Source organism: Rutilus rutilus (genome assembly GCF_951802725.1).
Source record: "Rutilus rutilus genome assembly, chromosome: 18".
Classification (NCBI taxonomy): Eukaryota; Metazoa; Chordata; class Actinopteri; order Cypriniformes; family Leuciscidae; genus Rutilus; species Rutilus rutilus.
Genome location: NC_140231.1, coordinates 26,638,143 through 26,655,130, shown reverse-complemented (window position 1 = coordinate 26,655,130; position 16,988 = coordinate 26,638,143). Strand labels below are relative to the sequence as shown.

At 37.2% G+C, this 16,988-nt stretch overlaps 1 protein-coding gene across 1 annotated transcript; it reads left to right on the top strand.

Annotated features, from left to right (window-relative positions):
- Nucleotides 1-3,064: 3,064 nt before the first annotated feature.
- Nucleotides 3,065-15,830, top strand: oacyl (O-acyltransferase like; the record flags this gene model as incomplete). Its single annotated transcript, XM_084388042.1, has 15 exons — nt 3,065-3,221; nt 3,972-4,105; nt 4,249-4,327; nt 4,534-4,669; nt 8,050-8,282; nt 8,430-8,597; nt 8,698-8,800; nt 10,375-10,476; nt 10,590-10,755; nt 10,864-10,943; nt 11,883-11,993; nt 12,908-13,031; nt 13,129-13,315; nt 13,708-13,850; nt 15,421-15,830. 15 exons carry the CDS (start codon nt 3,065-3,067, stop codon nt 15,517-15,519), a joined length of 2,022 nt encoding a protein of 673 aa, XP_084244168.1. The 3' UTR covers nt 15,520-15,830.
- Between the last annotated feature and the right edge of the window lie 1,158 nt (nt 15,831-16,988).

Genomic DNA, 16,988 nt, shown 5'->3' with positions numbered 1-16,988 from the left:
GAGAGTGAGTGTGAGGATGTGTGTGAGAGAGTGAGTGTGAGGATGTGAAGAAAAGGTCAAGAATAATTTGCAACCTTTGTCCAATTTCGATCTTGTCACAGCTCCCTGAAAACTATCAACAAAACAGACAACATCTGCTATTCTTACTTTTGTCAGATATATTAATGACAGAGAAAACAAGCTGTTCACAGTCCAAGTTACGAGGATTTCAAAAACAACATGGACTTTGGAATCCAAAACACTCAAGGTTTTGGAATGGAATAGAAGCTTGCCTTGAAAGCATTTGTTTCTTTTGTTTAGTATCGCAATATCGCAAGTGTTTCAGTGTGTATCGCAAGTGTTTCAGTGTGTAGCGCAAGTGTTTCAGTGTGTATCGCAAGTGTTTCAGTGTGTAGCGCAAGTGTTTCAGTGTGTAGCGCAAGTGTTTCAGTGTGTAGCGCAAGTGTTTCAGTGTGTAGCGCAAGTGTTTCAGTGTGTATCGCAAGTGTTTCAGTGTGTAGCGCAAGTGTTTCAGTGTGTAGCGCAAGTGTTTCAGTGTGTAGCGCAAGTGTTTCAGTGTGTAGCGTAAGTTTTCAATGTGTATTGCAAGTGTTTCAATGGGTTTCGTCTCAAACGGCCTCTCATACGGAATGGCTTAGTGCAGGCGCTAATGGATCCTATGATGTATCTCGTAAATTACCCCACTTATAATACCCAGAATGGTACCAAACTTATACAGTAGTATAAATAGGTTCTGTACACATAAAAAAAAGGCATTGGAAAGTTTGTAAGTACATCAGTAGTTTATTTAAATAACACTTTCCTTACGGCTCATGCTACCGCTAACCTGGACGTCAACGTCACTTCAGTGACTTGTGATTTGTGATTTGGGTACTGCTGGCACACTCCACTAAGCTTATTTATCTCTTCTACGATTAACTGTACTGTTGAGGAATGGATCAGGTGCTTTGCCTGCAACTTCATGAAAAACATGGACAGATTTCTCATGTATAAACTTTTCATTTGTGCAGGGTCCAGCATATCCTCCTCATGCCCATCGTCATCTGCCCCTTCACCTGAGTGGCTTTCAGTAACAGAGAACTGAGACTCACTAGGAACTAAAGGAAGACAGTATGCACCAGAGACATGCAAAGCTGTGGAGTATTTGTGCTTTCTAGATAGGTGGGACGTGAAAGATGATTTCACTGAAAATGAGCGATCACAGTTTTTGAAGGGGCAATGCACCTGCTCTCTTTTTGAAATGTGAAATTTAAGGTGACCCAAAAGATCTGAAAGATCAATCAACTGTTTCTGACAGTTTGTAACTTCACATGTGAAGGGTCCCTGCAGAGACTCACACTGTGACGCAGAAGATGACTGCCGATGATGACGGTAAACATGACATTTAAATGCGTTGTAATTTCTGAAGCGTAACTTACAACCTGCCATGCAACATGCATTATAGGTAATGTGCCTCATTTCTGTGTAGCCCTTGCTGTTGTACATAACCTTTTAGGCTTTTCACAGAAACACTACAACTATTACAAGTGTAATCTGCAAACATCTTTACATGGTACAATGATCACCTTTTTCCACTGATCTTGATTTTAGCAGCTCGCGCAACTTATCTGCAGGGAGAAACAAAAACAAGCATGTAAGTGTATAGGACATGTTAAGAAATCTACAAATATTCTAAGAAATGTATTGATAAATGTATCTAAAGTACTATCCGTGTAACCAGTGAATCCCTATTAGTTTATGTGCTCCTGTTTCAGTGTTTGTGCTTCAATGACGACAGCGTTTTAATTTTGAGTGGTGAGTTGGCATGAAAGCAAGTATATTGTGAAAATGTCCCATTGGATTGTAGGAAGTTGGGCAGTGCTAACTGGGGTGAGGGGGTGAGTTAGCGTTTTTGATGAAAGATTACAAGGGCATATTAATATATATATATATATATATATATATATATATATATATATATATATATATATATATATATATATATATATATAATAATATTGTGCACGGATAACTCATTTATAATAAGCACTGCAACATTCTGTAAAAAAGTTATAATTTTCACTTTTAATTTCATGGCTACTAAACTGACTAACTACTAGTGCATTCAACTGTTTGAACCAGTTGAAAATTGCAAGGCCAAATTATGAGAAACAATTAATTGCTTATCTGGGTCTTCAGGCTATAACAGTTACAGTCTGTTGGTTTACCTCACCTCCCGATCTAAGTCGTTCGTTCGTTCATTCAGTGACATCCTCATAAAATGTATCCTTGCGCCAAGGCGGGAATTCCTTCAGTTCGAATATTTAAAATCTCCATAGCTGTCATAAAATCTTCTTTCTCTCTTTTCATTCCGGTAAAGGGTATATAAATGCTAATCTATTAATTAATATGTAATATCATATAAATATATATATTTTTAATATATTTGTGAAGTATTTATACATTTGCATATGTCTTCACAGTATTTCTTCTGTGAAAAAAACGTGTTTTTTTTTGTTTGTTTTTTTAAGGCATTAGAGAAAATATAATTTTATAAAATTTCTTCTGTCTTGTTAAACGTGCTATTTGTTAAGATTCAATGTTAATCTTTCTACCTTAAATATTTGTGAATATAAGTGAATTTTTGAGACTGAATGGAGTTCTCAAGTGTCACTGAAATATTTGTTTTGTCTTTTATTTCTCCTTACATGAGACAATGATATTAATTTAGACTATTGCTATATAATGTGGATTGCATAGCTCAGATGATTTGGCCTTGGAAGAATCTTATCAGAAATATTTAAGATTTTTTTTTTTCTATCCAGATTTTGTTCTTCAGAGCAGAACTAATCATGACCACATTCACAAAACAAACGTTGTGTTGTTGTCGAGTTGTTCATGGCCTCCCGGTGGTAAAGGGCTGATTATGTCTGGTTGGGTGTGATGGACTAGCATCCAAGCGTGTCGATTAGATTTCCATGGTCATTTTGAATGACGGGTCACATGTCCACCTCTTCTCCCATCATGTGTTCAGGTCTCACATTATTTAAACCAGTGAAACGGCCAAAATGAATCACTGTACAAGATGCCACGGTTCACATGGAGTGCTGTCACTCTGATGTACCTGTTCGTTTTTCACGACGCATGTGCCTGCTGGAACGTGTCACAAAAATGCACGGGGGACACAAAAGCGTTCCTTGCGGAATTACAGAAAGAAAGTCCAAGAAAATACGCAGTTTTGAGTAAGTAATAATGCCAGACTTTTACTGTAGGGGGGGGGGGGGGGGGGGGTGTCAATGTTGTCAATGTTTTCTGGTTGAGCTTTGCTTTTTATTTTACTCCCAGAATCATAATCATGAACGTAATTATTGGCTGACTTTGACACATGGAACTCTGTTATCAGACATTTAAATTTTTTTTTTATATATATTAATAATATTTGAAACATTGTTTAGAATATATTAGAGGTGTGATTAATTTTATGTTTTATATTTTTTATATAATTTATATTAGTTATATATTTTTTAAATATATCATTTTTTTAATTATATATAAATATATACATACAGTACACACACACAGATATAATATTATGTATGGTATATTTATAGTATTTTTAATTTATATTATATTTATGATGTTAATTATGTTGTATCTTTAATTATTTTTGCATTATTATTATTATTTTATCCATTATTCTCTATTCATTATTGATTTATACTATTGGAAACATTTAATATTTTTTTATTTGTTATAATATTTTATTTTATTTGTATCCTATTTAATTTTTATATTTATTATATTTATTTGAATTTTTTTCTCTTTATTTATCAAAAAAAAAAAAAAAATTACTTTATTGAGCAGAAGAAACTTCTTTCAAAAACATTAAAAATAGTAATGTTTCCAAACTTTTGGCCTGTACTGTATATATACATAAACATAGCATGGTTTGATTGTTTTTCATTTCCTCTGTCCTGCTCCACTTGTTGTAGTGTATGATGCGTTTGGTAAGATAGGCAGTGATGTTGAGGGAGGGAACGTGAACAGACCTGGATCTCAGAGAGAGTGTCTGTCCGTGGAGGGCCCCGAGTTCAGGGGACAGTACTGCCAGGTGTTCCTCAAACAGGTACGGGTACACTCACACAAACAACATGTACACCTCAATCCACAAAGAAAAAAATATTTTATAAAATTGCATATTTTTTACAATAAGTGTGTTATGTATCGTGCCGAAAGAGTGATCGTTGGTGATATTTTTCTGTTGTGCAGGACAGGGTGGAGTACTTTGTAGGTGTTTGTGTTCCAGACTCTTGTACAGAATCAGACGTCCAGATGCTAGTGGTTTATGGTGAGTGACATCATTGTGTCTGATGTACACAAAACAATTATGCCACCCTTAAAATGTATTTTTTCATTGCATTAGACAAACAGTGAACCATGTGTTATTTATTTGAAAGCAACATACACAAATTATAGATTTACTGGTTCTTTATCATTTTTGTGTGGAGCATACAGTATGTACACCTGTCTACATTTGTGTGTTTGTTTCTACAGAGGCATTTGAACAGAAACATATTTCTTTGCTTCCTTCTGTGCCTTCAATCTTGATGTCGGATTCCACATTTGGCATATTTATGACTCAATGCTTCAGTGATTCCCCCAATGTTGACCTGTCTGCTATAGTCTGCCTGTGAGTAACACACAAACACACACACACATTTTATATACTTTATTTGACTCAAAATTTCTATTTGTTTTGAATAATCCAACAGATTAAAACAAATCAGCACATTGTTATGGATTATACAGTTCTAAGGGTACATGAAACATCGCCTTTTCCAAATAAGCACACTTCCTATAGTTGCTGAGATTGAACAGTACTTTGCCAACTGTTTGGACCCTGTTTTAGAAATCCCCCCAATGCAAAGTCCACGGATTGCCAGCCTGTACATGACCTAGACTACCAAACATAAGCACAATAAGCTGGTATTTGTACCCAAGGTTCTTAATGGTAGATATCAATGATTGATATCTTAGAGCAGTAAGAGTCCTCCATAAACAAGTCAAAAGCACGACACCTCAAAAAGTGTAACTGTTTAGCCATTCTGAGAGATGTTAACAATATGTGGTGTATTTAGCAATTCCTAAAAAAGTGTTTGCAGGTGAGATAAACCATTCAGACTGTACAGTAGTGTGTTTAAAGTTCTGCTCATCAGCCACGCAGGGAATCTGAGCAGCAATGAGGTCCACAAGTCTGTCATGTCTGGCAGTATATAGTCCTTTAAAGGCAGGGTAGGCAGGATTTTTCTAAAAAACTTTTTCCCAAATTTGTTTAAACTGTCTTTATATACCAATACATAATTAAAATGTAAGTACTCTGAAAAAGAGAGTATAAAAATTGAGTGTCTGTAGTCCTCTCAGGACTGCAATAAACACAGCTACTTATTCTATTCACTCCCACCCCCTCCCTTCTGGGCTCCTTCCAAAGCCACGCCCCCAAAACACATGAACGCACGATGCCGACCGCTCAGCTGGAGGAGGACGCGTTTGCCAGCGCCGAGCGGAGAGGAGCGCAGTTTATGTAGTGACATCATGTCAGAATCACATGTAATAAAATACCTAACTTTATCATTATGAATATAAACAACTAACATGGTTGTTAGTACTCACTATCAAGCTAGCATATCGACACTGGTAAAGTTTAAAATATATTGAGTTTAATTCGGTAACGAGCTAGTAACATAAGGCAAAGCTAAAAACAGGTTGCATTGATACACGTTTTCCCATTACCATCAGTTACACTGTGATGAAGGTGAATTTCATGTAAGATTCATAACATATACGGTGTTTTGCATGTAAGAGCTTCCATGATGAAAGGACTGTTGGCTCTGATGAGGACTAACGTTACACTCCGGTGACAAGTAGCCTACCTTTCTACCTTACTAGTTCCTTTTTTTGCCTTGTTTGCCTTCGCTGACTGTATATGCAGGTACTGGGGATTTTGACTGCTCTTTCTCTGCCATTATTGTGATTCTTCCTAGCCTCCGTGCCTCTCTCCGTGCCTCTTCCCCACCTCGAGTCAAATGGGTGCGCGCATGTGGGCAGCTCCTGTAGCAGCGGGGGTGGTAGCCATGGTAGCGAGGGAGAGTGACAGTCGCCCAGCCAATCATTTCATTCGTTCTGAATGGAAATAAGTAGCTGTGTTTATTGCAGCCCTGAGAGGACTACAGACACTCGATTTTTATAGTCTCTTTTTCAGAGTACTTACATTTTAATTATGTATTGGTATATAAAGAAAGTTTAAACAAATTTGGAAAAAATTTTTTTTGTAAAAACCTGCCGACCCTGCCTTTAAGAGATGAACAACTGTTCATGATGTGGGCAATGGGGTGTTGAGGGGTTGTCATGCAGCATGCAGAGGGGCAAATGGGTGGAGGGAAACCACAGTGATAAGGAAGAACCTGCAGACGTGCTTTTATACAGAAAGTGAGGATCTCCTGGTGGCATTGCTGTAGATGGTGTGTGATACAGGGTGGTCCGCGCAGGGCAGTTTTGCCAACTTTCCCTGGAGTTTCAGACTGGACCAGTACTCCATATTTTGGGCTCTTTGAATAGACAAGAGAGTCTGCCTTGATGTTCTAGGCTGGAGCAGGTGAACAATGTTGTTATGGTGCAGCCTGGCTTCCACGATGACAGATGGGTCCTCTACGACTGCATCAGAGACCTCTACAGGTTGGTAGTGGGAGGTCCACTTCAGTTTAGTACCTGTCCTCCAGCATAGGTCGTTTAAGTCTGGCCAGTCATTTATTTATTTTACTTTTTAGAAGTAGCTTTTTCATTTGACTTATGATACTTGTACATGTACGGAGCACCTAAAGGGGAAAAAAAACATGAGATCGGAATGAGATTAAAACTTTTGCTTTTCTGCAAGAAACTTGGCATTCTTTTTAAAAGAAAAATGTGCGTTCCCCCAAAAAACGTTGCAAAACATTTGCGACAGAATGCAAAAGCATTGATGCATTTCTTTCCTTCCATCTCATATTTTTTTCCACCACCATGTCCCTTTTAGAGGCTCTGCACATGTGCCCCATACGCTAGAGTGTTGTGTCTGTGATTTCCAGGGCGTTGCTATGCAGCTGCTAAGGTATTTTAAGACTTTTTTTTTACCAGGGTGTTCTGTGTGGTTGCTTGGAAGTTACTATGCAGTTTCTAAGGCATTTTGAGACATTTATGCAGTTGCTAGGGTGTTCTGGGCAGTTACTAGGGCATTGCTATGAAGTTGCCAAGATGTTTTGAGACTTTAGACATTTGCTAGGTTGTTCCGGGTGGTTGCTATGACGTTGCTAGGTAGATGATAGGGTGTTCTGGGTGGTTGTTATGGAATTGCTATGCAGAGACTAAGGTGTTTTGAGACTTGATGCGGTTGTATAAGCTTGTTCTGGGTGGTTGCTAGGGCATAGCTAGGTAGATACTAGGTATTGTTGGTGATTGCTAGGCGATTGCTATGCAATTGCTAAGTTGTTTTGAGACTTTATATAGTTGTTCTGTGTGGTTGATAGGGTGTTGCTATGCAGTTGCTAAGGTGTTTTGAGAGTTCATGCGGTTGTTTGGTTGTTCTGGGTGTTTGATAGGGTGTTGGTAGTTTTGGGTGTTTGCTATGGTGTTGCTTGATAAATGCTAGGTTGTTCAGGGTGGTTCCTAGGGCATTGCTATGAAGTAGCTAAGGTGTTTTGATACTATACGGTTGCCAGGTTGTTATGGGTAGTTGCTTGGGCATTGCTACGTAGATGCTAGGTTACAGTTTGCATGGAGTTTTTGAGACTATACAGTTGCTACATTGATCTGGTGTTTGCTAGGGTGTTGCTAGGTAGATCATAGGGAATTCTGGGTGGTTACTAGGTACATTGCTATGTAGTTACTTGGGTGTTTTGAGACTTTTGATGCAGTTGTTCTGGGTGGTTGCTAGGCATGTTGTTTTGGGTGGATGCAAATGCAAATAAGCATGTTTTTCTTGGAGCAAAAACATTAATAAGTGTGTAAGAGTATTTTTTTTGTGTGTGTGTGTCTCAGGTTTGTTTGCTGTGCATTATTGGCACTTCCTCTCATAGCTTCCATCTATGTGGCGTTAATAAAAAGGAAGAGAATGAGAGAGGTGAGGCCAGCGGTGGGTTTCGCTCAAACCTCAAACACCAACCAGTACGGCGCTATCTTGACTAATGGCTCGGCCAATCAGAGTAAAGCAAGCAGTGATGCCCCTGATGCCTCACAAACGAGGAATCAAAATGCAGAAAATGACCAGCAGGGCAAGTACACACACAGAGACATACAGATACCCTTTTTAGAATTTATAGCAAGTGTGACTGTGCCTTGTACATAAAATGTATTTTACCTATTTTAATGGATTCTTTTTTCACATTTCATGCCCTTTTCTCGCATTATTTTCCCCTCAGCGGTGTTATCATGCCTTCAGGCGCTCTCTGTGCAGAACAGCAGTCAGGGGGTGCTCGCCATGGAAAGCTCTGGAAGCAGTTATTCCTCTCTGAATGGCATCCGTATCCTCAGTCTACTCTGGATCATCTCAGGCCACACCGTGCAGCTCAGTGCCTGGAGTAACCTGGGTGAGAGTGAGGGGGTGATATCCGTATCCATGCACTACTTTGACTATGAATTGAGAGAAAAGTGTTATTCGTGTCTTTTACTCGATTTGTTTCCATGTAGATAATGATAAGAGGTGGAAGGACATGGTAGAGAAGAACCCTCTGTATGTCTTGGCCTTCAGTGGGCCAGTGTATCTTGCGGTTGACTCTTTTCTGCTGCTGGGGTAAGACCATCTTAGCAATAGAGCGCAACAGTCGGGTTCCAGAAGTAAAAACTCCATTCATTTAATTTTTAATGATTACTTATAAACCTTTAAAGACAGCCTTACTGTGAGCTACAAGGTTGTTGATCGATGGTATTTGCTTCTGTTGAAGCCATTAGACTGCATTATATACGTTTTTGATCCTATCGGAGAAATGAAAAACACTTCCGGAACCAACGCTGCTGAAAAAATGGGCTGTTGAACTGGCTCAGATGTCATATTAGACAAAAATATGAAACATTGTCAAGGTAGCCAGGAGAAATTAAAGCAATCAGGATCAAAAGCAATCTATGATCATCACAGTACTATCATTCGCCTTCACTTGTTGGCTATTCATTAAAAAAAAATAAAAAAAATAGTCTCTGTTTAAAATAAAGTGGCAGTCTTTAAAGACACTAATAATATGCTATTTTTAAGCCACATGACATTTAATATTCATTTATCGGTATTTAAGTGGTTTTTAAGATTCATAAACTTTGTCTAACGTTTTATGGGGTCATTTACACTACACCATTTTCAACTAAACACTTTGTATGTGTTTTGGCCGTTTATTTACACTACAATGGCAATTTTGAGGACTGAAAACACTGAAAATGATACCGTTATTGTCTCAGTGTAAACTACAAAAACACAAATTTGTGAAAACGGTGACTTCATGCACATGCATATTATGTGTTCAGTCTATAGGCGTGTAGTGTTTCTTTACAAAGTGACATCGCCCACTACTGGGATGGCAGCATAATACAGCGTTTTTAGTAGCTTTTGCGGATCCGTGTGTACGGGGATCGTTTTGACAACATTGTCATATGTACGTGAAAAACGCAAAGAAAAAAACCTTTCTGTTTTTAGTACATTGTTGTTGTAAACGTACCTTAAGGCTTTTTTTATACAATTACTAGTGTGTTCTGGGGGGTTGCTAGGGCGTTGTTATGCAGTTGCTAAGATGTTTAGAGACTTTTTATGTGGCTCATTGTGTGTTTTGAGTGGTTGCTAGGATGTTGGTAAGTAAATATTAGGTTGCTTATTAGGAGTCATTGCTAAGGTGTTGCTATGCAGTTACTAAGGTGTTAAACTTTTGTCTAACAGTTTTACAGAATTGAGAAAAGTTGTTGCCATATGGCAATTCTTTAATGTATTTTCTCTTTGGATATTCATTTAATTTAATGGGATCATTATTTATTTATTTGGATTTGTTTTAAATAATATGCTTGTATTTATTCATAAAAAAAAAAAACAGTTGTGATTTATGTTTCAGAAAAATGCCCAGAAGAATTATGTACAATTGACTTTTAACCGTTAGGATGGGCAGCAGGGGATTTATGCGTAACTTACTAAATTATGCCTAATTACAAGCAACTAACCATATACCAAACCCTATATAGAAAGTACATGTAGTTAATTAATATTACTCATTACTTATTTGTGTAGTAAAGTGTAACCAAAACATTGTTTAACCATGTTGCATGACATAATCTCCAACTTAGAATAACTGTTTTATTAGTATTGACAGTGTGTTGTTTGTTTGGTTGTGTCAGTGGTCTACTGAGTGCCAAATCACTGCTAAACTCCATCCAGAGGTCAGATGACACTCTCAGCTTCAGTCTGGTGGCTCATTTCCTCTTCAAGCGGTTCAAGCGGTTAGTTTTATCTTCATAGCTTCCAGTCAAGACATATGTTAGTTCTACGCCAATTTTTCCTGGTTGATATTCTGATAATCATCTGCCTTAGTATCTCATCTAATTCTTCCCAGGATTCAACCTCTCCACCTCTTCATCGTGTGCCTAACCATTGGACTCTTCTCCGTCGTTCAGAGAGGGGTCTTCTGGTTCATAGCAGAGGACGAGGTCTTCAGCTGTAAGAAATACTGGTGGTCAAACCTGCTCCTCATCAACAACCTCTTCACCATCACAGACATTGTACGTCTGGGAACCTTTTGATTGATCTGATCACTTCACTCGTGTAATTGCAGCATATGGTTAAAAGTACATGACATTATTGCAATAAAAAATAACTTCTTTTTTAAGTGTGCACCCTGGACGTGGTATCTATCCATTGACTTCCAGTTCTATGCAACAACACCTTTTCTGATCTTCCTGTACAGAATGTAAGTTCAGTCCTTTTGCCTGTATCATAAATACATAATTTATTACCACACCACCCTTTATATCTCAACGTTTTTTGTTTTTTTTTATCATTACAATCATTTGCTAATAAATTTTTTCTTTTATTTATATATATTTTAAATATTTTAATAAAAAATTTTTTTTAGTAAATGGTGATTTTCATTAGAAACAGAGTAAAGGCAATATAATAAAATAATAAAGTAATCTAAAAAAATTGCTTAAATTAAAAGCTTACAACAAAAAGTAGCTGCAAATGATTGTAAATAGTTTAAAATAATACGCTATCGTTCAAACGTTTGGGGACATTACGATTTTTATTAATATGAGAAATGTCTCATACTGTATGTTCACCAAGGCTGCCTTTATTTTGTCAAAAATACAGTAAAACTGTATTGTTAAATATTACTTCAATTACAAAGAACTGGTTTCTATTTTAATATATTTTAAAATGCAATTTATTCCTGTGATCACAAAGCTGAATTTTCAGTGTCACATGATCCTTCAGAAATCATACTAATATTCTAATATTGGTTCTCATAAAACATTTCTTATTATCAGCGTTGAAAATAGTTGTGCTATTTAATATTTTTGTGGAAATTGTGATACATTTTTTAGGATTCTTCATTGAACAGAAAGAAAATATTGTATAAAAATAATTTCTTTGAAACCGAAATCTTTTGTGACATTATGAATGTCTTTGCTTTCAAAAGCTTGAGATGATGAATATGATTTAAAAAAAAGAAAGTAAAGAGAATGCAATGCAAAATAGTTCTTAAAAATTGTCTTTGTTTTCATTAAACAAACCATGATTTCTCATTTCTTTCTTTGCGGTAAAATATGAAATGTTCTCGACAGGTTTTTTGAGATTCACCCATGTAAAGGCTGCCAGGTCATAATCAACACCTCTTGCTTATTTACAGAAACAAAAGTGTGCTTGTCGTTGTGTCGTCGATTCTCCTAATGCTCTCCAGTGTAACAGGAGCCCTGATCACCGGTTTCCTGCAACTCCCTGTGCACCAGCCAACCACACTGTAAGAGATCTTCTTTTTTTTATTGCATCACTAAGAAAACACTCCCAATGAGACAAAATCACACAGGCAAAGCAGGCATTTCTGCTCCCAATGCAATACAGAGTCAGTTTTAATACCAAGAGTCTGATTTTTGTTCCCTTAAGGGATAGTTCACCCAAAAATGTCCCAATTACTCTCTCTCATGTTTATCAAACCTGTAAGACTTTCATCTTCGAAACACAAATGAAGATATTTTATATGAAATCTGAGAGACTTCTGTTCCTCCATTGACAGCCTACGCAACTACCAATTTGACGCTTCAAAAAGTTCATAAAGAGATCGTAAAACTAATCCATATGAATTGAGCGGTTTAGTCCAAATTTTCTGAAGAGACTGCATCGATTTATAAGATGAACAGATTCAATTTAGACTTTTATTCACATATAAACATTGATCAGTGAACATAAACAGAAGCTCAACTGAACCTACTTGACACCTGAGAATAAACCTCACTGTCAACCTTATTTCTTCTTTCACGTCAAGTGAACATGCTTGAGCTTCCGTTTACCACAACTGATGTGTGCGCTGATGAATGTTTATATGTAAATCTAAATTCAATCTGATTATCATATAAAGCGATTGTGCCTCTTCAGAAAATTTGGACCAAACCTCTCAATTCATATGGATTCGTTTTACGATCTCTTTATGAACATTTGAAGCGCTGAAGTGGTAGTTGCGTAGACTGTCAATGGAGGGACAAAACTCTCTTAGATTTCATTAAAATATCTTAATTTGTGTTCCAAACATGAACAAAAGTCTTACGAGTTCGGAACTACATTTTCAGGTGAACTAACCCTTTAAATGTTACCTATATCTTTCAAATAGCTATTTAAATGTAATTCGTTGATATTCTGTACTGGTTGACTTGTTTTCAGGGCCTACGAAAGCTATTTTCAGTATTACTACAACAAACCCTACACAAGATATGGACCATATCTGCTGGGCATTCTTGCTGGAATATACATGACAACCAAGAAAGAAAGACTTATAAAACAACAGGCAATGTGTTTAATACTTTTTACTTAGTCACAGTATTCGTTTTTACATCAAAAATGAGTTTTCAGTCACTTAACGGATCATTTTTGTTATGTGACAGTGGCAGGTAGTCATAGGTTGGCTCTGCTCCCTGTCAATCATGGCCGTGTTAGTGGGATTGGCCTATGTGCTGAGAGACGTCCCGCCCTATCCGTCCCTTCCCCATGCTGTTTATCAGGGGACACACCGCTCGCTCTGGGCCCTGGCTCTGGTCTGGATCATCCTGGCCTGTGAGGAAGGACACGGGGGTAACAAGAAGAGCTTTGAAAACTCAAATTGAAGTAAAAAATTATAATTAAGGCATAACGTACAGTCAGCTAATCATTATTGCAAAAAAGCAAACCATAACAGGAATGGATTTGCATCACCCTGAGGAGTTAATTTCTGTGATATAAAGAGTAGCTGATAGTACATCTTACCCATTATTACATGGCTGCTACTAAATAAATGAACATTGATTTGAATTGAAATTAAATGAAAGAGACTACATAGCGATATGAGGCATGAAACCAGCTGTGTAATAATAGCAAATCATTTTAATAAGCACCTTTCAACCATAATTAATTAACTGCCAACCAAATAAAAATGCATGTAAGTGGTGTCTGTTAAAACATACCTAAATATGTATCTCTCTGCACAGGGTTTGTGGATAAAATTCTGTCTTTAGGCCTGTGGGCTCCCCTGTCTAACATCAGCTTTGCCTGTTATCTGATCCACCCCATTATTATTATACTGTACAATGGCAAACAAGAGACAACCATGCACTACACAGACTTCAACTTTGTAAGTATTCTCTTCAAATAAATGCAAATGAGAGCATGCAGGACATGCATAAAATCTTGATGTTTATATACTGTATATTTCACTAGCAAGGACCACGCCACAACTGCACGGAATTAGCTATTAGCTTTGTGAATGAATGAGGGTCGAAGGAAAAGGGGAAAGATGTTAACGACGGATCTCCGTCTGGCTGATCAGGGAGTCTGACCCGGGAGACTCAGAGTGGGGGCTTCGTCTCGGTAGTCAGTAAGCTGAGTTACTTGAAGACCCCCCTGGATGCAGCCTGGAAGTAAAATTGAGATGTTAGAGATTGAAGGAGAGAGGATTGGGGTCGGGGGGAAGTGGGATGGATGGATGAGTTGGAAGGGGAGGGGTGGGTGGGTGGGGTCGAGTTAGAGGTTGAGGTTGAGGATGGATGGATGGATGGATGGATGGATGAGTTGGAAGGGGAAGGGTGGGTGGGGTCGAGAGCTAAAGGTGGAAGGGTAAGGGTGGGTGGGGTTCGAAAAAACTGAGAAGAACGGTGTGGTGAAGGTGGGTTCGGTGTATATATACAGACTGGGAGAGAGAGCTGATTAGTTGAGGCGTGGTCCTGCTCCCGAACTTCAATTAACTTATTAACTACATATATATATATACACACACACATTAATAAAGGTTAACACATTGTTCATTGTTAGTTCATGTTAACTAATGTGGTTAACTAATGTTAACAAATGAAACCTTATAGTAAAGTGTTAAAAATGTTTAAAGGGGCTATATGTAGAATTCAGTAACCCCTTGTTATTAGTGACACCGGTGGCCGTTAAATTAACTGCATCCAGCAACTTATTACTGGTGCTCGCACTCATACACACACTCCATAGTGACGTGAGCGAGTCTTGGCCAAAACAGTGACTGAACGTGATTCACCGGCATCATTTCGACAGATGAGCTTAATTAAATCACACTGTTATGATAGTTTCCTTTTTATTTTCCCATGCAAACCGTCCCTTCACATAAAAATCAGTCTACAGGCTTTCATTGACAACCTAGGAAGTCGGGGAAGGTCTTGTGTTTTTAAGTTTCATTACAAGCTGTTCTCACATTGGCAATAAAAAAGCTATTAATAGCCAACATGAAAATTATTACATAAAGCCCCTTTAATGTTTTTGAAAGATGTCTCTTATCCTCACCAAGGCTGTATTTATTTGATCAAAAATACAGTCAAAACAGTAATATTGTGAAATATCATTACAATTTAAAATAACCGCTTTCTATTTTAAAATGCAATTTATTCCTGTGACGGCAAAGCTGAATTTTCTTAAGTCTCATGATCCTTCAGAAATCATTTTAGTATGCTGATTACTCATGTTGAAAACTGTTGTTCTGCTTGATGTTTTGATGGGATTCTTTGATGAATAGAAAGTTCAAAAGAAATTGGTTCGGAATGGAAATCTTTTGCAGCACTGTAGGCTAAATGTCTTTACTGTCACTTTTGATCAAGTCAAATCATGGTGAACTGTTCGTTCTCTTTCCGGATGCCATTTTTAATTAGCATTTTGTCTTCTTTTCTCTCGTTTTCTGTCCTCAGTTCTACCTGTTTCTGGGTCACCTGCTGTTGACAGTCTCTATAGGTTACGTGTTAACTGTGCTAATTGAAAAGCCGTATCTCTTCCTGTCGAAACGATAAGTCCTGCTTCAGTCCCTCAAAACTGGAAGATTTACATATATTTAAGAGAAAAGAGAAGATTTAATTACAGTATATTTATTCATTTATTACCCTTGTACCTCATTTCATTCTGTGAAAGCTGTAGATTATGTTTTTTGAACAGTGTTAGAGAGCTTTGCTGTTGTCATTTGAATGCATACAATAAATGATAGCCTATATTGATGTACAGAATTAATAGAATTGAAAAGTGTAACGCTATAGTGTATGGTGACATATAATGACAATGCTTGTTCTTTTGTTTGTTTTTTTAATAATGTAAGACTCAAATTAACTGTGATGGTATGGTATAATGATGACATAAAATGGTATCAGCATTAAATATTACAACAGCCATTTTTTTAGGTACTTTTTTGTATGCATTTTATGCAGGAAATGTCTCCTCTGCATAATGGAATGATGTCATGCATGACAAACACCAGTACCTCAAGTGTGAGCAACTCAAGACAATAAAACTCTGACCAGACGTCAGCATTTGAAGTGCAGTTGAGGTGACCAGTGACCACATCTTAATAACAGGAAGTGAAAGGTGATTCATGTAACAATCCATCATTGTAAATAAAAAAAGAACAAATCAGCCCATTAGTCACTTAAGAAAAGAAGGCTTGCAAGTTACCCACCTGATATGAGGTAATCAGGTGATTACCCACCTGAGTGCCTGCTGTAATCTGGTAAACCACAACATCTGAATCATATGAAGACAATCAACATCAAGTAGTCAATCAACTTTCCAAGAGGCCGATTACTGTAGCTATTTCACAATTTAGAAATTACAGAACTACTTTAAAACGTCATGCAACTAATTTAGACTTTTGTGTAACAAGTTCAAACTCAAATTAACCTATTGCAATAACCCTAACTTAACACAAGCTACTTACTGCACAGTATACACTATATAGCCTTCTGCATAGTACAGTTAACAAAAAAAAAGCAAGTGAAGAAGTAAACCTCAATTCACGGAATATTTTTATTTTTTTAATATTTCCAAAATTGTGTTAAAACGTTTTAAAAAATTGCATTGCATTGTGGGATACAGTATTTCAGTTAGTATGCTTTATGGGTTGTTTTTAGTATGCACTGTTTTTTGCTAAAAGTACCCAGATGACATAGGCTACTACTTCCGGCGAGGTTTTGAAGTGTGAATTTATTGAAACATAGGCCTACAGTTCGAACAACCGCTCGATACAAAGAATCGGACTTTCCAAAGTTAAAAGGTACCTGAAAGGTAATTTGAGACTTTTGATGATTTGACAGTCAGTGAAGGTTTATTAATGTTAGTAGTTGGGGAAAAAAGTGCCTGAAGCCTGACATCCATCTTTAAAAGAGTGGGCTAATCTATTTATTTAGAACACCACGTTTACATTTAATATTTTTTATTCGACGATTTGCTTAGTCTTTTCAAGAAAAGAAAAAACACATTCCGTTTTAAGGTT